At 46.1% G+C, this 24,436-nt stretch overlaps 1 protein-coding gene across 5 annotated transcripts in view; it reads right to left on the reverse strand.

The window, feature by feature from the left end:
- Positions 1–1,160: 1,160 nt before the first annotated feature.
- Positions 1,161–24,436, reverse strand: part of ST6GALNAC2 (ST6 N-acetylgalactosaminide alpha-2,6-sialyltransferase 2) — a 199,569-nt gene continuing 176,293 nt past the window's right edge. For all 5 annotated transcript variants that reach the window (XM_063960421.1, XM_063960422.1, XM_063960419.1 and 2 more), the window contains 6 exons: positions 9,940–10,102; positions 9,140–9,278; positions 7,872–7,975; positions 7,692–7,775; positions 6,570–6,669; positions 1,161–6,192 (listed from right to left, as the gene is read on the reverse strand). In XM_063960421.1, coding sequence (XP_063816491.1) covers positions 6,025–6,192; positions 6,570–6,669; positions 7,692–7,775; positions 7,872–7,975; positions 9,140–9,278; positions 9,940–10,102 — 758 coding nt within the window. In that variant the 3' untranslated portion in view covers positions 1,161–6,024. The remainder of the gene's footprint in view (positions 6,193–6,569; positions 6,670–7,691; positions 7,776–7,871; positions 7,976–9,139; positions 9,279–9,939; positions 10,103–24,436) is intronic.

Genomic DNA, 24,436 nt, shown 5'->3' on the forward strand with positions numbered 1-24,436 from the left:
CTAACTGAGGTCTGGAGGAGGGGCATAGAGGGAGGAGCCAGTGCACACCAGTAGTCCTAATTCTTTCTTAGAGTGCCCAGTCTCCTGCGGAGCTCGTCTATTCCCCATGGTCCTTACGGAGTCCCCAGCATCCACTAGGACGTTAGAGAAAATTGGGAGTCCTGCTTCAAAGCAGTCTATTGTTCGATGGATCACGCTTACTATCCGGCATGCTTACTCTATGGCAGGTTTGCCAGTTCATAAATCTGTTTATGCCTAATCTACTCAGTCGGTGGGTTCTTCCAGGGCGGCTGCCCGGGTTGTCTCGGCCTTACAGCTCTGCCGAGCAGCTACATGGTCGGGTTCGAACACATTTGCTAAGTTCTACAAGTTCGATACTTTTGCCTCTGAGGACCTTCAGTTTGGTCAGTCAGTTCTACAGTAACCTCAGCACTCTCCCACTTGGTTTGGGAGCTTTGCTACATCCCCATGGTACTAATGTGGATCCCAGTATCCTCTAGGACGTAAGAGAAAATAGGATTTCAATTACGTACCGGTAAATCCTTTTCTCGTAGTCCGTAGAGGATACTGGGCGCCCGCCCAGTGCTTCGTGTTTCCTGCATGGATACTTGGTATTGCTGTTGGTTCGGCTGTTGCTGTTCATGTTGGGTTAACATGGTTTTCTTCTTGTTTGTGTGTGCTGGTTTGAATCTCACCACTATCCTTTTTGAATCCTTCTCTCAAGATATGTCCGTCTCCTCGGGCACAGTTTCTAGACTGAGTCTGGTAGGAGGGGCATAGAGGGAGGAGCCAGTGCACACTATTGATTTCTCAAAGCACAAGGCTCCTAGTGGACCTGTCTATACCCCATGGTACAAATGTGGACCCCAGTATCCTCTGCGGATTATGAGAAAAGGATTTACCGGTAGGTAATTAAAATCCTATTTTCAGCAATCTTTTTCACCAGCAAAACAAATGTTTAAAACCACGAGTGTAAGTGTCTACGTGACGTAGGCCTGGTGTAAACTGGTCCTATATGTGACCGGTGCCGACTTGCACGCATCCTGCAATAGTAGCATCACGTGTGCAGGCATTGTAATTGCCCCTTTTTTAATCCTCTTTTACAACAACACATTATTTAAAGCACTGAAATAGGAAAAATATACCATATTTACCTTACCTTATTTCCACATTTATTTAAAAAATATTTTATTTTATTAACAATGATTAAGACATAAGCATAATTTAAAATGCATCCATTTAACCGTTTGCTTACCAAAAAGCCATCATTGCAACAGCAGCTTTAGTAGTATTCACTTTCACATTTGCCCATTAACAATGGTGGGTATAAATAAAAATAAGGCACAAACCTGCACGAATTGCAGTAATTTAGATGTTTAACTGATAATAGAATAATGTGACAACATTGTAGAGAATTTTTACAAATTCTAGGGAATACATTATCAAAACTGTGGTGATTTGATGTACAATATAGTATGTAAACTGTGCAATTTACCAAAGGTAAAACCGCACATCTATTCACCTCAATCAACACCACAAATCATAACAATACATTTTCACATATACATTTTCTTTCTTTCTTTGTGCAACATAATCCAGTGTAAATGTAATAATCCATATGGAGTAAAAAAAATTACTTTGGCCCTCATTCCGAGTTGATCGCTCGCAAGCTGCTTTTAGCAGCATTGCACACGCTAAGCCGCCGCCTACTGGGAGTGAATCTTAGCTTATCATAATTGCGAACGAAATATTGTGAAAAGACTTCTCTGTGTAGTTTCTGAGTAGCTCGAGACTTACTCTGCCAGTGCGATCAGTTCAGTGCTTGTCGTTCCTGGTTTGACGTCACAAACACACCCAGCGTTCGCCCAGACACTCCTCCGTTTCTCCAGCCACTACCGCGTTTTTCCCAGAAACGGTAGCGTTTTTTCACACACTCCCATAAAACGGCCAGTTTCCGCCCAGAAACACCCACTTCCTGTCAATCACATTACGATCACCAGAACGAAGAAAAAACCTCGTAATGCCGTGAGTAAAATACCAATCTTCATAGCAAATTTACTTGGCGCAGTCGCAGTGCGAACATTGCGCATGCGCAATTAGCGGAAAATCGCTGCGATGCGAAGAAAATTACTGAGCGAACAACTCGGAATGACCACTCTTGTGTAATAATCTGTCAATGTCAAGGTCTGTTCAATGAAAACCCATGCAACAAAATAATGAATTAACTTCTGGTAAATCGGGTAGCCAAGTTAGAGCCATCTTCCACTGCTCACTGGATAGGAGAGGTTTCTTGCATCCTTCAGCCATCCCTGTATAGACAGCTCCTGATTGGTTACCCAGTTATTAGCTAGGCTCACCGAAGTAAAACTAATTTTGAAGTGTATGCGTCTCATAGATTTTCCTGTAATTTCTCAATGTGGATTATAATATTCCCACTGGATTACAGGGCACAAGGAAAGGAAAATGTATAGGTAAATACTTCTTTATGGTGCCAATATTTAAATGATAGTTATTTGGCCAAAAAAAAGCATTATTTTTAACGGCCCGCTATACTGCTTTTAATAGTCATTATTATTTATAATGGGGGTAAATCAGGAGAAACCACAAGTATTAAAGAATGGGGTCAACAATTTAAGAAATTATAACGACAGCAACATTTACTTTACATTCTATTGGCAAAAAGGATGCACTAATAGCCATGTGCATGCTGGTGCTTGTAGTTCTACAAATGCCAAAATGCAAGAACACGTGTGCGCTTTTAACTCATGGTGGCACTTGTGGTATCAGCGCCATAAGAGTAAAGCTGAGTACACACTGGTCGATATGTATTGTTCGTTTGACAGATATGTCAGTAGCGGATTGGCGGGTGTGTACACCTGATATGCCTTTGAACACTGTTGTTCAGACATATCGTGTCGGCCCTTCAGCACAACCAATTCCGATATATCTTGCACATATATTGGCATGTGTGGCTGTGTGTACGGACGACCCCTGGACTGTCTGTACACTGGCTGCAGCAACAATGACAACACAGCTGGCTGGGCAAATCCAAATGTGCGCCCAGGTGTGATATCTGGACCGACATATCGAGAGGCCAGTTGGTAGGTGTGTATAGCTTATCTAATCGGCCGCTCGGACAGTGCAATGGCAGGTCGACAGAGATCTTTGCAGTGTGTACCCAGCCTAAGGAAGTACCGGGTTTTTTTTTTGTGTTAGTGGTCCTGGTGGGGATTGTCTTGCCCAACCTATTAGGTCACAATAAACCTCACCAGAACTCCACATAGGCAAACTGCATAAGTTGAATGTTCCACGTATAGTTTTACCAAGCAGATTGGCCTAAACAGCATGAGGGTTTGACTATACCGTATGTAGGGCCGTACAAAGGCTAGCGGGGGCCCCTATGGGGAGGTTAGCTTTAGGCTGCGGAAGAAGGGTTAGGCTTAGGCTGCGGAGGGGGGCAAGCACCGATGCACTAGACAGTAGACACAGAGAGAGTCTAAAAACAGTGAAGTGCAGGGGAAAGTAGGCAACCGACACACCATAGAGAGGAGAGATATCTATAACATATAAAGTAAAAAAAAGAAGAAAGTAGGCAAAGTATACTGACATGACACAGAAACATGGGGGGGGGGGGGGAGGAGTGAGCGATGGAATAGGGAAAAACTGTTTTAAGTAGCACTAGAACCATGTTGGGAAACTGGTGCTGGCATTGTAGTATCAACATAGTGACTGTCGACATGCTGACTACATTCACAGCCCACTATTGGTATAGCAGCTATAGCTAGCCTCTACCAGGCATTCCCTAGGAGGACGGAGTTCGGTGTAATTACAATTGGGGTAGCTCAGTGAAAAGCGGCAGCTTGAACTGCGAACATACAGGATGTTTTAAAAAAAAAAAAAGGTAACTGAAACTTTTTTCTGTCCTCACACATTGCTCGTGGTACTGCGGGGTCTGACGGAATGTCTTTTATTATGATTAGCCACGGACCCTGTTTGCTGGAACATTTCCACCCAAGACAGGATAGTTTTTTTTGGTGGTGCATGTCTCTGGAAATTGTTCTGGAACCCAGTTGTTACAGATACCAGGCAAGACCAACCAATCCGACGGAAATAATGTTGCACACACCTTGCACGTTCCTGGATGGCGTACTGTGACATACCAGCTGTCGCTCAACGTCTACTGTAACACATAAGATACACATACAAGTTTCAGTTACCTTTTTTTTTTTTTTTTAAACACCCTGTATTATTCACGGGTAAAATTACATACATGTTTCCTTTATCAACATCCAGTCTTAAAAGCAATTTCTACTTTACAATAAAGCTTATTAGCATCCCCAGATGCTGTAGATGCTGGGAAATGTAGTTCTCCATGTTAAACCACTTAGGTCTGAACACTGCCCCAACTGAAAACTCAGACACTGACATCTCTCACACACACATCTCCCAACATACACTGACAGCACACATCAGGGTGGACCATCAGTGTGGAAACACACTTATAAAAAGGGACAGCACTTCAAACATATCCTATAAACTTTATGTTAAGAACGCAAGAATTAATAAAGATATGTTAAACTGGAGAACACCATTATTTTCTTATGAAATTTTGCATCTGTTTGATAGGTCACATGACTACCTTCTCAATTAAAAAAATAGACTTGCATCTAAGATGGCCGCCATACTGGTGACATACCCTAAAAGTTTTCCCCCATTCCCATATCATATGTGTAGACACTGGATTAATATTTCCTTGCTCATTTTCTTTTTATAAGGGTGATTCCACACTTAAGGACCACACGGTAAATACAGGCACCCACCTCCCCTCCCTCGACACTGACAACTCTCTCACACACATATCTCCCCCCCACACACTGACAGCACACATACACAAATCCCCTCCTCCACACTAACAATAGGCTTCATGGGACATGGGCTCACCATGCTATCTCTGCAGGCGGCAGGCAACTGCTTGCAGCACAGAAGTTCCACAGGCAATAGGGGAGTGTATGTTTTGGTGAAGTTGAACCGAACCTGAGCCTGGTCCTGGGAAGCTCCGCCTACTGGGGGAAGGGATGATTCATTTCAAAGGGATAGAGGAGGGACTAGGAGGTGCAGAAGCGCGTCCTGTGGATACAGCATTTTTTTCCTATCCGTGCCATAAATTCAGAACACCCTGTCCCAAACACCCTGTCCCTGACTGCAGTGCTCCGGGCAACGTCCCTGCCAGCCAGCCCCTTGAGCCATCACTAGCTGCAATACAGTTAATACAGCCAGCGTCATCAGGACAGGGAGGCCATCCAAGAACAATGTGTTCTGTGGTATGGGGGCCCCAAATGTATGGCCGGCCCGGGGCAACCGCCTCCCCTATAATCCGGTCCTAACCGTATGTGGTTTAGGGGATTGCAAACGGCCAAGACTCCAGATTGCAGAATAAGAAATCCCGTAATATGGATTTTAAAACGGAATCAGATGTGAACCGTTTTGCAAACCACATACTAATCTGCCCCTTAGCATGTTTCATCCCAGGTTTAAACTGTTCTTTCAAAATTTGAGTAATGATTGAACATTATTAATACGAAGTTATTGCCTAGTTCTGTAAAACCCATACAGTAGTACATCGAACGTGGAAAACAAAACTGCTAATTAAAATAACCCTGTTTTATCTCCTCCAAATATAATAGTCGGCATTTAGTTCCCTTGAGTGGTATGGTTGTCGTTTATCATTCAAGTATGTTAATATAACTGTCAGTCATCCTAAGGTTAGTGTATAAATCAAGATTCATTTAAATTCAAAGCATTTTACAGTATATTTAAGTGGTCTTCGAAATGTAGCCAAGAAAGAAGACACTATTGTGATTAAAATGTCCTATCCCACAGCAAGTCCCCCTGATCCTTATCATCTGTATTTTGTAGGGCCATTCACCTTTGTGGATTCCCAAAGCTCCTTTTAGGTGCTATTCTCCCAAATGGATAACTCCCTTCATGCTTCCATAAGTCCAGTAGGGAGAGACCTATCTCCCATTACCGTTGGTATAGATTCATGATCCCTCTGCCATGTAGTTTTTTCCATAAGTTCTTTTCCATAAGCAAGTCATGATTGGCATAGAACTCAAGTGGTGTCTTCTGTCTTTCATAGTAATGGTCCGAGAACTGCATGAAGTTATCAGTGATGAAGCCATATGCACTGACCTGTGGAAAACAAATAGTATAATGTGCTGATTCTGATTTGCACACAAAGCAAAAAAGCAAGCTGGGCAAAACCATGCTGCACTGCAGGAGGAGCAGAGAGAGTTCGGTTTGGGTGGGGTGTGTTCAAATTGAAATCTAAATTGCAGTGTAAAAATAAAGCTGTCTAGCATTTCTAGGCTACGTGCAAAAGCAGCCAGTATTTAACCTGCACAGAAACAATATAAATGTATTTGCTCCCCTTGCATGGCAAAATGGTTTGTACCAGACAAAAAAATACTTGCATTTTTTGTTTTACTTACAAATCAGAATGAGACCCAATAATGTCTGAAAAGGCAATGAATCAGCCACAGGAAAGACACATTACAGTGATCCCTTACCTGGTCACAGCTGTGTAGTGCAGTCAGCAACATCAGAGCCCCTGTACTTGGCATGTACAAGTTGGCGAATGTTGATTGTAATATGTCTGACTTCAAGAATCTGTAGAACGAAGAATTTAGAAGTAGCACATGGGAGAAAATATAAAGACTGTGCAAGACCAGTGGCCGTAAGAGTATTTTTACAATACAACACCTACTGCGGCAATGTTTAATATAAAATCACTCTAGCCTCAACGTGTTTGTTGTGTAAGTATGCCCAGAAAAGGGATAGCACATAGAATCTAGGGGCAGATGTATGAAGCCTGGTGAAGTGATAAAGTGGAAGGTGATAAAGTACCAGCCAATCGGCTCCTAACTGTCATTTTTCAAACCCAGCCTGTAACATGGAAGTTAGGAGCTGACTGGCTGGTGCTTTATCACCTTCTGCTTTATCACTTCACCAGGCTTAATAAATCTGCCCCCTAGTAACATGTTTCTCTCCCTTTTACTTGTAGCTATCTTTAGTTCAAATGGACCAGTTATACCATCTATGACATTACATCCCAAATAACATTAGTCCTCACCTCCTGCCCCTATATCATACCTCCCAACTCGCCCTATTTCAGAGGGACAGTCCAGCTGTCTCACCCATGGGCCACAGTGCCAGTGGGCAGGGGAGGAAAGTTGGGAGCCTTTGATCACCGCTGCTCTGCACAGCAAAGCAGTGGGTGTTTTCTCAATAGATGCTAAATAGTGCAGGTAAGTGAGCAGGAGGCTGGTCAGCTGTCCGGGGAGTGCTGGAATGCTGAAAACAAGGGTACCAGCTTCAAGTAATCACAAGTTGGGAGGTATGCTAGATTGCTGTATTGTGAAATTATTGATACATAAAGATTACAATGACTGAAGAGCTTTGGACAAAAAAGAAGGGCTCTATAAGTAAAAGAAAACAAGAAAAACTAAATGTAGGTTTCCTAGTACTGGACACGGTCTGTAAGTAATACCTTTATAGAAGTTAGCCAACATCCTGCAACAAAAATATAATTATACATTCTCTTCATATATCTATTACATAAGTAGGCTAGAAACGGAAGTAAAAATGTGAAATGAAACTAGTTTAGTGGTAAGCAGGGGATAATTGGTTACCTGTCTCTTGTGTACACTAGAAAGTCAGGATGCAGAAGTTTGAATTTCTTGGGAGTTACCTCAGGTCCATAATATAGAGAAGGCCTTTGAGGGGAACAAGCAGGAATAAGTTGACTTATAACATCATTTACATGTCCACCAATTTGTTAACTACAATAACAGTTAACAATCCCCACTTACTTGTCTCCTTTATCAAAACCACTTGGAACAGTAACCCCTAAAATGCTGGAACGTAGCATTATATAGTCCCTTATATCAGAAGGTATGAATATGTAGCGAAGTCCCTATAATAAACAGGGTATGAAAAGGGTAGGTTAGACATGAAAGCCAACTTTTCATCTAACTTTTAGATACAATATATTGTATATATTTTTTCAACTCATCAGAAACAAACAGAATATTTAGCATGCCATTATGTTAAATTAAAAATATATGTTTAACTTTCAAAATGTTATAATAATTGGGACGTTATTAAATGATACATATATAACTAATTAAGGGGGAGATTTATCAAAGCTTGATAAAGACAGAAGTACTAACCACTCAGTTCAATCTCTCTCCACTTGACCTCTCACTTGGATAAATATCCCCCTAAGAGAACTATTGTACATCTAAAACAATGGTGTAGAGACATGGGAGAACTTTGGGTGACTGTCCAAATAGGAAACTGTCCAGCAGCTGAGAGGTTAACTAGAACTTGGCACAGTGGAATAAAAGTGATCCCACGCCACCTGCTTTAAGCTCCCTGCTGTAAAAGGGCACTCCAGTACTCACTGCCCTCTGCCTCTCTGTGTGATTACACTGCCACACAGATATGCAGAGTGGATGTGATACTGATACGCACTGTGATGGGTCAAGCATGCACCCTAACGCAGCTAGCACTGATTACTATAGGTGCGATATGTGCGATAATGGGGATCACTTTAGAAAGGAGATGGGCGTGATATATCATTTGAATACCGCCCATAATGTCATGCATTTGGTTGTCCCTGTGTTCCATGTAAAAAAATGATCATTTGTAGGATTTTCATTTTAAAGTACTGTAAAACCCCCTAGGAAGGTAGAACACTCTTCATATACCTCTGCCTAGTGCCATTTAAGTGACACAAGTTAAAATTAAACCCCACAGCATCTCCTACAGCCAATGGAACACCACACCACCATATGGGATAATCGTTTGATTCAGCAAAATTATGTTTTGGTCAATGGGTCTAACCCAATAGTTAGTGTACATCTCCAATGTTTGTAGTACTGCGTCGTTGCACGCAGTGCACCCTAAGCTGCAGCAAGATTGAAATGCATTGGCTGTTTGGGAACGTTGACAAAGTCCATTTTGCAAAACGGGGAAAGTTGCTCCCGTTTTGTAGGCGCGCCAAGGCCATAATGTGCGTTCTCCAATGCAAATTTCCTGGCCCTTTTTATGTGCACTGGTAATTTACTCCTCTTACCTGCCCTTTTGGTGTCTCAGTATAGCCAAACTCCTCATAAGCCAGCAGTGAGTTCTTCATGGTATTGACTGTGAAGCCGTAAAATGAGGTTTTTGTACCGACATCTTCCTCAAAGCCTTTTATCACCGCCCCATTTAGCCTGAGCAGTAATTGGAACAGAAAACAGGTGATAAAAGTGAGAACAGACATATTGGAAAGTGCGATAAAAACACAGCTAACATATGGTGTGTTGTAAATGATCTGTACATCTTCCATTACAGAAGCCCAAAAACGATGACAGACCCAACCCAAAGGCAATATCTGGCAACCATAAGTCCTTCAACACCTGTTATATTAAGAGCAGTATATGCACTTTAGGCAGTGGTTCTCAAACTGTGTGCCGTGACACCCTGGGGTTCCGAGAAGCTCTTGCAGGGGTGCCTTGGATTGGTGGTCCAGGACCAATTCAAATTATTTATGGTCAATGTAATAGGAAAAACCAGTGCTGGTGGCTGTCAATCATAAATATGTGGACAAACAGAATCAAATCTTGTCCCTCACCGCACAATTGAACCCAAGGGTGACATATAAACCCAATTAATTTAATGTAATATTTCTTTCTAAATTTCTCAATAGAAACTTTTGGCCTAGGGGTGCCGTGAAAACAATTCTGATCCTCTAGGGCACCGTGATTTAAAAAAGTTTGAGAACCACTGACTTTAGGTACAGTATGCACACAACCATTATAGAACATTAGTGATGTGTGATCTTTCTGCTTATTATTGCTTGAATTTAAATTCCAAGTCCGTTCATCCTCATACCTGAAAACATAGTCATGCTGGTCTATCTCTTTCCCTTTGCGTGACCCATTCAGAATTCCCCCATTTCCCACCACTGCACAGCGTATGCATCCTTTTGGGGTCTGCCAGTCAAACAGTTCCTGGTTCGCAGAATCATTGAGCTGCTTTAATGTAGAGATAACATCTAGGAGGGTAGAAACTGGACAGTTAGTCTGAATCCTGCTTTCTTAGTACATACATACATACATAAGAAAATGTACAATTCATAAAAAAAACAATATTTTTGGAGGCGAGCGCAACAATCCCCTAGCGGACACCCACGAGTGGGACTAGTGCTAATCGGCATGCCGACTGTAGGGATTGTGAGGGGGAGAGATGTAGCCATCGGTAATGTGTGTGTGTGTAAGGGGCCATTTCATCTTGGATGTCATCTAGCCACCTCAAACTCAACATTTTTAAAACAGAATTATTTTCCCACCAGCCAAGAGTAGTTACCAACCTGATATCTCCACAACTGTTGACAATGCGACTATCCACCCTACCCCACAAGCTCGCTGCCTATGTGTAATCTTTGACGCTGAACTGTCCTTTGTTCCACACATTCAATCTGTCTCTAAATCATGTTATATGCACCATGTTACATAGGTGCACCGGGCATCGTTTTTTCTGGCTGCTCCCGTGCTCCGGCTCCCTGGCTGCTCGCGTGCTCCAGCTCCCCTGGCTGCTCTCGTACTCCGTCTTCCCTGGCTACTCCCGCAGTCCTTCTCTCCTGGCTGCACCCTTGCTCTGGCTCCCCTTGCAGTATCTGTGACCCGGATCTCCTGGCTGCTCCCATGCTCCTCCAACATTTCTGGCCCCCCGTCACATGACCCACCACCTGGCGGGGGCAGATGTGGGTCACGTGACTGAGTGCCGGCTTCCGGGCGCCCTCCCTGCAGTCCCCGGCCGCTGCTGTGGTGGGCGTGGGGCACTGACTGGAGGGGTCACCACAGCTAACTGGAGATTTTGTTTCACCTGCATTTTAAGGCCGATTTTAATAGTTGAAAACTCTGCCGTAGGAGTCTTCTTGGATTCACACCAAGAAACCTATTTTCTCCAAAACCGGTAGTAATGTTTAGACATTACCCCTTTTCTAGTCCGAATAAGTGTGGGAACTATTTCCGTGGGAATAACCTCACGGACTAGGATCTGGCGTTCAACCGCCATGTCGTCAAACGTAGCCGCGGTAAGTCCTAATACACGCATGGCCCCTGTCGCAATAGGTCCTCGCGCAAAGGAAAAGGCCAGGGATCTCCTATGAGTAATTCCTGAGCTCTGGATACCAAGCTCTCCTTGGCCAGTCTGGGACCATGAGGCTCGGCTGAATTTTCTTTGTATGAACCCAGAACTTTTGGAACGAGAGAAAACGTAGGGAATACTGACTGAAAACACCCACGGTGTCACCAGTGTTCCTGTTTGAGGGTCCCTTGACCTGGAACTCTGAAACTTCTTGTTGAGACGAGATGCCATCATTCCTACTCAAGGAAATCCCAACGACATGTCACCCCTTCGAAGAATACTTGAAGGAGGTCTCCCCACTCCTGGATGGAGACCGTCTGCTGAGGAGATCTGCTTCTCAGTCGTCCACTCCTGGAACGAACATCGCTGACAAAGCGCTTGTATGTTTCTCCGTCCAGCAGAAAATCCTTGTGGCTTTTGCCATTGCTGTTCTGCTTTTCGTTTGTAGAAAATCGTTGTAAACGGCCCTTAATTCTAGACCGGTTATGTGGTGACAAGTTTCCTAACTTGACCAACTTCCTTGGAAGTTTTCCCCCTGAGTGACCGCCCCCCAGCCTCGGAGGCTTGCATCCGTGGTCACCAGGATCCAGTCGTGGATCTCGAACCTGCGCCCCCTAGGAGGTGAGAACTGCGCAGCCACCACAGGAGTGAGCTTCCGGTCTTGGAAGACAGGATTATCCTCCGGTGTATGTGTAGGTGGGAACCGTACCACTTGTCCAACAGGTCCCCCTGGATCACCCTGGCATGGAAACTGCCAAATCGAGTGGCCTCGTAAGCTGCCACCATCTTTTCCAGCAACCGACTGTATTGATGAAATTACACTCTTGCTGGACTCGGAATTTGTTTTACCAGACTTTGGATCTCCAGAGCCTTTTCCACTGGAAGAAAACAAAAACTCTTTTTCTACTATTATTCCCGAAACAGACAACCGCGTCGTTGGGACCAACAGTGATTCTGGCAAGTTCAGGAGCTAACCCTGTTGTTGAAGAACTGACAGGGAGAGTGCAATGTTTTGCACCAACTGGTTCCTTGAACACGCCGTTATCAGGGGATCGTCCCAGTACGGGATAATTGTGACTCCGTACTAGCGACGGAGAACCATCATTACCACTATCACCCTGGTGAAAATCTTTGGAGCCGTGGACAGACCAACGGCAACGTCTGAAATTGGCAATGACACCCCTGAATTGCAAACTTTAGGCAAGCCTAATGCGGAGAAAAATGTAATTAGACCTTCTTTGTATCTACTGAGACCATGAAAAAAACTCCTTTTTCTAGATTGGAGATCACTGCCCTGAGAGATTCCATCTTGGATTTGAATTTCTTTAAGTAGAAAATGAGGGATTTCAGGATTGGCCTGACTGAGCCGTCTGGCTTCGGGACCACGAAGAGGCTTGAATAAAAACCTTCTCACTTTTGCGCCAGGGGAAAACCAGATCAATGACCTGATCCTGATACAACCTTTGTATTGTGTCGCATACTACCTCCCTGTCCGGAGGAGAATCGGTAATTTGAAAAATTGGTGAGGGGAAACGTCTGGAAACTCCAGTATGCACCCTTGGGACACTATTCGTAAAACCCACGGGTCCAGGTCCGTTCCAGGACTGACCGAAGAGTTTTTAGACGTGGTCCCACCGGACTGGGCTCCCGCAAGAGAGTCCCAGCGTCATGCGGTTGATGTGACAGAACAGAGGATGATGTCTGCTCCTGTAATCTTGAAGAGGCTGCTGACCTCTTTCCTTTCCTCCTTCCTCTACCTGCAAAGAAAAGGGGGATCTGTATTTATTATGCCGAAATGACTGCATCCGACAGTGATGCGTCATCATCCGTTGTGAGGGAACATATGGCAAGAAGGTAGACTCACCAGCGTCATCTGCCGAGATCAAACTACCGAGGCCGTCACCAAACCAGGCTTTACCTTCATAGGAAAGAAAACTCAATTTCTTCTCTGAGTCAGCACTAGCATTCCATTGGTGAATTCACAACGCCCTCCTAGCCGAGACCGCCATGGAATTGGCCCGCGAACCCAAGAGTTCTATATCCCTTGTTGTCGCACGGCAGTATGCGGCAGATATGACCCTTGTAGTCGCACGGCAGATATGACCCAACTTAAGGAGTATCCCATCTCTCCCCAGGGTATCTATATCGGATGACAAGGTAACCGACCATTTCTGACTACTACTACTCCCCCATGCACATGCAATAGCAGGTATAATTAACATACGCGTGGACACATAACTTGAATATAACGTAGCTTCCTGCATACGATCCTTTGTGACAGGGCCCCCTGCAGAACAGGGGGTAACACCCACTTTATCCTCTTTGCGGCGGGAAAAGAATAAACACTCGGAAATTTCTCGAAGATTTGAAACCATCTTGTCAGGGCTGACCCCGACTTTTTTCAACAGAGCGCTCAGCACCTGAGAAGGAGGAACTTAACCTAAGCATTCACTATAAATTTATATATATATATATATATATATATATATATCTCCAAACCCATATACACACATACATATATCCATATACACACATTATATATATATATATATATATATATATATATAAATAACTTTTTTTTTTTTCAGGGACAGCAGGGTCCCTAGTGACGTTAATACGTTCTTAATGTGTATGAGACATGTACTGAATGCTGTATATTATTTTGTGGCTCTAATCAGGAAACATTACGATCGACAGAAGAACAATATTCGTGTCGATATCCGGGAGTAGTAACTGGGCAAAAATAAGATTTTACTTACCGATAAATCTATTTCTCGTAGTCCGTAGTGGATGCTGGGACTCCGTAAGGACCATGGGGAATAGCGGCTCCGCAGGAGACAGGGCACAAAATAAAAGCTTAAGGATCAGGTGGTGTGCACTGGCTCCTCCCCCTATGACCCTCCTCCAAGCCTCAGTTAGGATACTGTGCCCGGACGAGCGTACATAATAAGGAAGGATATTGAATCCCGGGTAAGACTCATACCAGCCACACCAATCACACCGTACAACTTGTGATCTGAACCCAGTTAACAGTATGATAAACGCAAGGGAGCCTCTGAAAAGATGGCTCACAACAATAATAACCCGAATTTTTGTAACAATAACTATATACAAGTATTGCAGACAATCCGCACTAGGGATGGGCGCCCAGCATCCACTACGGACTACGAGAAATAGATTTATCGGTAAGTAAAATCTTATTTTCTCTGACGTCCTAGTGGATGCTGGGACTCCGTAAGGACCATGGGGATTATACCAAAGCTCCCAAACGGGCGGGAGAGTGCGGATGACTCTGCAGCACCGAATGAGAGAACTCCAGGTCCTCCTCAGCCAGGGTATCAAATTTGTAGAATTTAGCAAACGTGTTTGCCCCTGACCAAGTAGCTGCTCGGCAAAGTTGTAAAGCCGAGACCCCTCGGGCAGCCGCCCAAGATGAGCCCACTTTCCTTGTGGAATGGGCTTTTACTGATTTTGGCTGTGGCAATCCTGCCACAGAATGTGCAAGCTGAATTGTACTACAAATCCAATGAGCAATCGTCTGCTTAGAAGCAGGAGCACCCAGCTTGTTGGGTGCATACAGGATAAACAGCGAGTCAGATTTTCTGACTCCAGCCGTCCTGGAAACATATATTTTCAAGGCCCTGACAACGTCAAGCAACTTAGAGTCCTCTAAGTCCCTGGTAGCCGCAGGTACCACAATAGGTTGGTTCATGTGAAATGCAGAAACCACCTTAGGTAGAAATTGAGGACGAGTCCTCAATTCCGCCCTGTCAGAATGAAAAATTAAGTAAGGGCTTTTATATGATAAAGCCGCCAATTCTGACACACGCCTGGCTGAAGCCAAGGCTAACAGCATCGACACCTTCCATGTGAGATATTTTAAGTCCACAGTGGAAAGTGGTTCAAACCAATGTGACTTTAGAAAACTCAACACCACATTGAGATCCCAAGGTGCCACTGGAGGCACAAAAGGAGGCTGTATGTGCAGCACCCCTTTTACAAATGTCTGAACTTCAGGTACTGAAGCCAGTTCTTTCTGGAAGAAAATCGACAGGGCCGAAATTTGAACCTTAATGGACCCTAATTTTAGGCCCATAGACAGTCCTGTTTGCAGGAAATGAAGGAAACGACCCAGTTGAAATTCCTCTGTAGGGGCCCTCTTGGCCTCACACCACGCAACATATTTACGCCAAATGCGGTGATAATGTTTTGCGGTTACGTCCTTCCTGGCTTTGACCAGAGTAGGAATGACTTCTTCTGGAATGCCTTTTTCCCTCAGGATCCGGCGTTCAACCGCCATGCCGTCAAACGCAGCCGTGGTAAGTCTTGGAACAGACAAGGCCCCTGCAGTAGCAGGTCCTTTCTTAGAGGTAGAGGCCACGGTTCGTCCGTGAGCATCTCTTGAAGTTCCGGGTACCAAGTCCTTCTTGGCCAATCCGGGACCACGAGTATAGTTCTTACTCCTCTCCTTCTTATGATTCTCAGTACTTTTGGTATGAGAGGCAGAGGAGGGAACACATACACTGACTGGTACACCCACGGCGTTACCAGAGCGTCCACTGCTATTGCCTGAGGGTCCCTTGACCTGGCGCAATATCTGTCCAGTTTTTTGTTTAGACGTGACGCCATCATGTCCACCTTTGGTTTTTCCCAACGGTTTACTATCAGGTGGAAGACTTCTGGGTGAAGTCCCCACTCTCCCGGGTGAAGGTCGTGTCTGCTGAGGAAGTCTGCTTCCCAGTTGTCCACTCCCGGAATGAACACTGCTGACAGTGCTATCACATGATTTTCCGCCCAGCGAAGAATCCTTGCAGCTTCTGCCATTGCCCTCCTGCTTCTCGTGCCGCCCTGTCTGTTTACGTGGGCGACTGACGTGATGTTGTCCGATTGGATCAACACCGCCTGACCCTGAAGCAGAGGTTTTGCTTGACTTAGGGCATTGTAAATGGCCCTTAGTTCCAGAATGTTTATATGAAGAGATGTTTCCATGCTTGACCACAAGCCCTGGAAATTCCTTCCCTGTGTGACTGCTCCCCAGCCTCTCAGGCTGGCATCCGTGGTTACCAGGATCCAATCCTGAATGCCAAATCTGCGGCCCTCTAGTAGATGAGCACTCTGCAGCCACCACAGGAGAGACACCCTTGTCCTTGGCGACAGGGTTATCCGCTGATGCATCTGCAGATGCGATCCGGACCATTTGTCCAGTAGATCCCACTGAAATGTTCTTGCATGGAATCTTCCGAATGGAATCGCTTCGTAAGAAGCCACCATTTTTCCCAGGACCCTCGTGCACTGATGCACTGAGACCTGGCCTGGTTTTAGGAGGTTCCTGACTAGCTCGGATAACTCCCTGGCCTTCTCCTCCGGGAGAAACACCTTCTTCTGGACTGTGTCCAGAATCATTCCTAGGAACAGTAGACGTGTCGTTGGAATCAGCTGCGATTTTGGAATATTTAGAATCCACCCGTGCTGACGTAACACTACCTGAGATAGTGCCACTCCGACTTCTAACTGTTCCCTGGATCTTGCCCTTATCAGGAGATCGTCCAAGTAAGGGATAATTAAAATGCCTTTTCTTCGTAGAAGAATCATCATTTCGGCCATTACCTTGGTAAAGACCCGAGGTGCCGTGGACAATCCAAACGGCAGCGTCTGAAACTGATAATGACAGTTTTGTACTACAAACCTGAGGTACCCTTGGTGAGAAGGGTATATTGGGACGTGGAGATAAGCATCTTTGATGTCCAGAGACACCATATAGTCCCCTTCTTCCAGGTTCGCTATCACCGCTCTGAGTGACTCCATCTTGAATTTGAACCTTTTTATGTAAGTGTTCAAGGATTTCAGATTTAAAATTGGTCTCACCGAGCCGTCCGGCTTCGGTACCACAAACAGCGTGGAATAATACCCCTTTCCTTGTTGCAGGAGGGGTACCTTGATTATCACCTGCTGGGAATACAGCTTGTGAATGGCTTCCAAAACTGCCACCCTGTCGGAGGGAGACTTTGGTAAAGCAGACTTCAGGAACCGGCGAGGGGGAAACGCCTCGAATTCCAGTTTGTACCCCTGCGATACTACCTGTAGAATCCAGGGATCCACTTGCGAGTGAGCCCACTGCGCGTTGAAATTCTTGAGACGGGCCCCCACCATATCTGAGTCTGCTTGTAAAGCCCCAGCGTCATGCTGAAGACTTGGCAGAAGCAGGGGAGGGCTTCTGCTCCTGGGAAGCGGCTGCATGGTGCAGTCTTTTTCCTCTTCCTCTGCCCCGGGGCAGAAAAGAGTGGCCTTTTGCTCGCTTGTACTTATGGGAACGAAAGGACTGAGTTTGAAAAGACGGTGTCTTTTTCTGCTGATGTGGAGTGACCTGGGGTAAAAAGGTGGATTTTCCAGCCGTTGCCGTGGCCACCAGGTCCGATAGACCAGCCCCAAATAACTCCTCCCCTTTATACGGCAATACTTCCATGTGCCGTTTGGAATCCGCATCCCCTGACCACTGTCGCGTCCATAACGCTCTTCTGGCAGAGATGGACATAGCACTTACTCTTGATGCCAGGGTGCAAATATCCCTCTGTGCATCACGCATATATAGTAATGCATCCTTTAAATGTTCTATAGTTAACAAAATATTGTCCCTATCCAGGGTATCAATATTCTCAGTCAGGGAATCCGACCATGCGACTCCAGCACTGCACATCCAGGCTGAGGCGATTGCTGGTCGCAGTATAACACCGGTATGTGTGTATATACTTTTTAGGATATTTTCCAGCCTTCTATCAGCTGGTTCTTTGAGGGTGGCCGTATCAGGAGACGGTAACGCTACTTGTTTAGATAAACGTGTGAGCGCCTTATCTACCCTAGGGGGTGTTTCCCAACGCGCCCTAACCTCTGGCGGGAAGGGATATAATGCTAATAATTTTTTAGAAATTAGCTGTTTTTTATCGGGGGAAACCCACGCTTTTTCACACACCTCATTTATTTCCTCTGACTCAGGAAAAACTATTGGTAGTTTTTTCTCACCCCACATAATACCCTTCTTTGTGGTACTTGTAGTGTCAGAAAGGTTCAATGCCTCTTTCATTGCCGTGATCATGTAACGTGTGGCCCTACTGGACATTACGTTTGTCTCGTCACCGTCGACACTAGACTCAGTATCTGTGTCAGGGTCTGTGTCGACCCACTGAGGTAACGGGCGTTTTAACGCCCCTGACGGTGTCTGAGACGCCTGGACAGGCACTAATTGATTTGCCGGCTGTCGTCAACAGTTTTTTGCAAATTGCTGACATTATCACTTAATTGTTTAAATACAATCATCCAGTCAGGTGTCGACTCCCTAGGGGGTGACATCACCAACACAGGCAACTGCTCCGCCTCCACATCATTTTCCTCCTCATACATGTCGACACCCGCGTACCGACACACAGCACACACACCGGGAATGCTCTGATAGAGGACAGGACCCCACTTAGCCCTTTGGAGAGACAGAGGGAGAGTCTGCCAGCACACACCCAGCGCTATATATATATACAGGGATAACCTTATATAAGTGTTATTCCCTTATAGCTGCTGTTATTATCGTTATTTGCTGCCAAAAATGCCCCCCCTTCTCTTTTTTACCCTGATTCTGAAGCAGGACTGCAGGGGAGAGTCAGGGAGCCGTCCTTCCAGCGGAGCTGTGAGGGAAAATGGCGCTTGTGTGCTGAGGAGATAGGCTCCGCCCCTTCACGACGTCCTTATCTCCCGCTTTTTTGTGTAAAAATGGCAGGGGATTAAAATACATCCATATAGCCCAGGAGCTATATGTGATGTATTCTTTTTGCCACCTAAGGTATATACTGTTATATTGCGTCTCAGGGCGCTCCCCCCCAGCGCCCTGCACCCTCAGTGACCGGAGTGTGAAGTGTGCTGAGAGCAATGGCGCACAGCTGCGGTGCTGTGCGCTACCTTAGACTGAAGACAGGATGTCTTCTGCCGCCGATTTCACCGGACCTCTTCGTCTCTTCTGGCTCTGTAAGGGGGACGGCGGCGCGGCTCCGGTGACCCATCCAGGCTGAACCTGTGATCGTCCCTCTGGAGCTAATGTCCAGTAGCCTAAGAAACCCGATCCACTCTGCACTCAGGTGAGTCCGTTTCTTCTCCCCTTAGTCCCACGATGCAGTGAGCCTGTTGCCAGCAGGACTCACTGAAAATAAAAAAACCTAAACTAAACTTTTATTCTAAGCAGCTCAGGAGAGCCACCTAGATTGCACCCTTCTCGGCCGGGCACAAAAATCTAACTGAGGCTTGGAGGAGGGTCATAGGGGGAGGAGCCAGTGCACACCACCTGATCCTTAAGCTTTTATTTTGTGCCCTGTCTCCTGCGGAGCCGCTATTCCCCATGGTCCTTACGGAGTCCCAGCATCCACTACGGACTACGAGAAATAGATTTATCGGTAAGTAAAATCTTATTTTTGTAACTGGGCAAAATAACCATTTTTGCGACCCCAAGGGGTCTGAGGGAAATATATTCTGTGAATATGATAACCTCCATAAATATTACTACGTCTGAGTCTGGGTCACAGCTTTATGCAACCTTACTATACATATATACATATAGGTATAGCCCTTTCTTCTTTTTTTTTTTTTTTTGTCAGATATTGGTGGTGCCGACAGGATCACCCACACACTTCTGTGTCCCCATACAGTTTTCTCTTGGGAAAAACATCTACCAACATGTTGACACTTTTTATGTACCATGTACCATCAGGAGTCGGCGGTGCCGACAGGGTCACTCCCACAGCCGTTTGTGGCAGAGTACTCAGCCTCAGACATGCCGACACACGTGTAGGAAACACCCACCGACATTACACTGGCTATAAGGGAAGGACCCCAATAAATTCTGTCAGGGAACACAGAAGGAGTTTACCAGCTCACCACTCAGCGCTCAATCCCTTATATATTGTGCTTTATTATTAACTTATCTTGCACCAATCAACTGTGCCCCCCCCCCTTCGTTTTTCACCCTGTTATGTACGGTAGTGTTTTTGAAGGACCAGCGTCTCTGTGGGGAGAAAATGGCGCTGATGTGAGCTGTGAGGACTAAGCCCCGCCCCCTCAATGGCGCGCTTCAGCCCCGCTATTTCTTTAATATATTTATACTGGCAGGGGTTGGATATAGTGCCTAGGCACTCATATTAGTGTTTGCCAGTCTTTATTTGAGGATTTATATGCTGCCCAGGAAGCCCCCCCCCCCCCTGCACCCTACAGTGCCGCTGTGTGTGGGAGCATGGCGCGCAGCGCGGCCGCTGTGCGGTACCTCAAAAGCCGTCACTGAAGTCTTCTGATCTTCTTCTACTCACCTGTCTTCTGGCTCTGCAAGGGGGGTGACGGCGGGCTCGGGGAGTGAACCCCTAGGCGTACCTAGTGTTCCAAACCCTCAGGAGCTAATGGTGTCCTGTAGCCAAGAAGCAGAGCCTTTAAACTCATCAGAAGTAGGTCTGACTTCTCTCCCCTAAGTCCCACGAAGCAGGGAGACTGTTGCCAGCAGTTCTCCCTGAAAATAGCAAACCTAACATAAGTCTTTTCCGAGAAACTCAGTAGAGCTCCTCAGTGTGCATCCAGTCTGCCTGGGCACAGATCTAAACTGGAGTCTGGAGGAGGGGCATAGAGGGAGGAGCCAGGTCACACCATCTGAAAGTCTTAAAGTGCCCATGTCTCCTGCGGATCCCGTCTATACTAGAGATGAGCGCCGGAAATTTTTCGGGTTTTGTGTTTTGGTTTTGGGTTCGGTTCCGCGGCCGTGTTTTGGGTTCGACCGCGTTTTGGCAAAACCTCACCGAATTTTTTTTGTCGGATTCGGGTGTGTTTTGGATTCGGGTGTTTTTTTCCAAAAAACCTAAAAAACAGCTTAAATCATAGAATTTGGCGGTCATTTTGATCCCAAAGTATTATTAACCTCAAAAACCATAATTTCCACTCATTTTCAGTCTATTCTGAATACCTCACACCTCACAATAGTATTTTTAGTCCTAAAATTTGCACCGAGGTCGCTGTGTGAGTAAGATAAGCGACCCTAGTGGCCGACACAAACACCGGGCCCATCTAGGAGTGTCACTGCAGTGTCACGCAGGATGGCCCTTCCAAAAAACCCTCCCCAAACAGCACATGACGCAAAGAAAAAAAGAGGCGCAATGAGGTAGCTGTGTGAGTAAGATTAGCGACCCTAGTGGCCGACACAAACACCGGGCCCATCTAGGAGTGGCACTGCAGTGTCACGCAGGATGTCCCTTCCAAAAAACCCTCCCCAAACAGCACATGACGCAAAGAAAAAAAGAGGCGCAATGAGGTAGCTGTGTGAGTAAGATAAGCGACCCTAGTGGCCGACACAAACACCGGGCCCATCTAGGAGTGTCACTGCAGTGTCACGCAGGATGTCCCTTCCAAAAAACCCTCCCCAAACAGCACATGACGCAAAGAAAAAAAGAGGCGCAATGAGGTAGCTGTGTGAGTAAGATAAGCGACCCTAGTGGCCGACACAAACACCGGGCCCATCTAGGAGTGGCACTGCAGTGTCACGCAGGATGTCCCTTCCAAAAAACCCTCCCCAAACAGCACATGACGCAAAGAAAAAGAAAAGAAAAAAGAGGTGCAAGATGGAATTGTCCTTGGGCCCTCCCACCCACCCTTATGTTGTATAAACAGGACATGCACACTTTAACCAACCCATCATTTCAGTGACAGGGTCTGCCACACGACTGTGACTGATATGACGGGTTGGTTTGGACCCCCACCAAAAAAGAAGCAATTAATCTCTCCTTGCACAAACTGGCTCTACAGAGGCAAGATGTCCACCTCATCATCATCCTCCGATATATCACCGTGTACATCCCCCTCCTCACAGATTATCAATTCGTCCCCACTGGAATCCACCATCTCAGCTCCCTGTGTACTTTGTGGAGGCAATTGCTGCTGGTCAATGTCTCCACGGAGGAATTGATTATAATTCATTTTAATGAACATCATCTTCTCCACATTTTCTGGATGTAACCTCGTACGCCGATTGCTGACAAGGTGAGCGGCGGCACTAAACACTCTTTCGGAGTACACACTTGTGGGAGGGCAACTTAGGTAGAATAAAGCCAGTTTGTGCAAGGGCCTCCAAATTGCCTCTTTTTCCTGCCAGTATAAGTACGGACTGTGTGACGTGCCTACTTGGATGCGGTCACTCATATAATCCTCCACCATTCTTTCAATGGGGAGAGAATCATATGCAGTGACAGTAGACGACATGTCCGTAATCGTTGTCAGGTCCTTCAGTCCGGACCAGATGTCAGCATCAGCAGTCGCTCCAGACTGCCCTGCATCACCGCCAGCGGGTGGGCTCGGAATTCTGAGCCTTTTCCTCGCACCCCCAGTTGCGGGAGAGTGTGAAGGAGGAGATGTTGTTGACAGGTCGCGTTCCGCTTGACTTGACAATTTACTCACCAGCAGGTGTTTGAACCCCAGCAGACTTGTGTCTGCCGTAAAGAGAGATCCAAGGTAGGCTTTAAATCTAGGATCGAGCACGGTGGCCAAAATGTAGTGCTCTGATTTCAACAGATTGACCACCCGTGAATCCTTGCTAAGCGAATTAAGGGCTCCATCCACAAGTCCCACATGCCTAGCGGAATCGCTCCGTGTTAGCTCCTCCTTCAATGTCTCCAGCTTCTTCTGCAAAAGCCTGATGAGGGGAATGACCTGACTCAGGCTGGCAGTGTCTGAACTGACTTCACGTGTGGCAAGTTCAAAGGGCATCAGAACCTTGCACAACGTTGAAATCATTCTCCACTGCGCTTGAGACAGGTGCATCCCACCTCCTATATCGTGCTCAATTGTATAGGCTTGAATGGCCTTTTGCTGCTCCTCCAACCTCTGAAGCATATACAGGGTTGAATTCCACCTCGTTACCACTTCTTGCTTCAGATGATGGCAGGGCAGGTTCAGTAGTTTTTGGTGGTGCTCCAGTTTTCTGTACGTGGTGCCTGTACGCCGAAAGTGTCCTGCAATTCTTCTGGCCACCGACAGCATCTCTTGCACGCCCCTGTCGTTTTTTAAAAAATTCTGCACCACCAAATTCAAGGTATGTGCAAAACATGGGACGTGCTGGAATTGGCCCAGATTTAATGCACACACAATATTGCTGGCGTTGTCCGATGCCACAAATCCACAGGAGAGTCCAATTGGGGTAAGCCATTCCGCGATGATCTTCCTCAGTTGCCGTAAGAGGTTTTCAGCTGTGTGCGTATTCTGGAAACCGGTGATACAAAGCGTAGCCTGCCTAGGAAAGAGTTGGCGTTTGCGAGATGCTGCTACTGGTGCCGCCGCTGCTGTTCTTGCGGCGGGAGTCCATACATCTACCCAGTGGGCTGTCACAGTCATATAGTCCTGACCCTGCCCTGCTCCACTTGTCCACATGTCCGTGGTAAGTGGACATTGGGTACAGCTGCATTTTTTAGGACACTGGTGACTCTTTTTCTGAGGTCTGTGTACATTTTCGGTATCGCCTGCCTAGAGAAATGGAACCTAGATGGTATTTGGTACCGGGGACACAGTACCTCCAACAAGTCTCTAGTTGGCTCTGCAGTAATGATGGATACCGGAACCACGTTTCTCACCACCCAGGATGTCAAGGCCTCAGTTATCCGCTTTGCAGTAGGATGACTGCTGTGATATTTCATCTTCCTCGCAAAGGACTGTTGGACAGTCAATTGCTTGGTGGAAGTAGTAAAAGTGGTCTTACGACTTCCCCTCTGGGATGACCATCGACTCCCAGCAGCAACAACAGCAGCGCCAGCAGCAGTAGGCGTTACACGCAAGGATGCATCGGAGGAATCCCAGGCAGGAGAGGAATCGTCAGAATTGCCAGTGACATGGCCTGCAGGACTATTGGCATTCCTGGGGAAGGAGGAAATTGACACTGAGGGAGTTGGTGGGGTGGTTTGCGTGAGCTTGGTTACAAGAGGAAGGGATTTACTGGTCAGTGGACTGCTTCCGCTGTCGGCCCAAGTTTTTGAACTTGTCACTGACTTATTATGAATGCGCTGCAGGTGACGTATAAGGGAGGATGTTCCGAGGTGGTTAACGTCCTTACCCCTACTTATTACAGCTTGACAAAGGGAACACACGGCTTGACACCTGTTGTCCGCATTTCTGGTGAAATACTTCCACACCGAAGAGCTGATTTTTTTGGTATTTTCACCAGGCATGTCAACGGCCATATTCCTAC

The sequence above is a fragment of the Pseudophryne corroboree genome, chromosome 3 (assembly GCF_028390025.1).
Source record: "Pseudophryne corroboree isolate aPseCor3 chromosome 3, aPseCor3.hap2, whole genome shotgun sequence".
Taxonomy (NCBI): Eukaryota; Metazoa; Chordata; class Amphibia; order Anura; family Myobatrachidae; genus Pseudophryne; species Pseudophryne corroboree.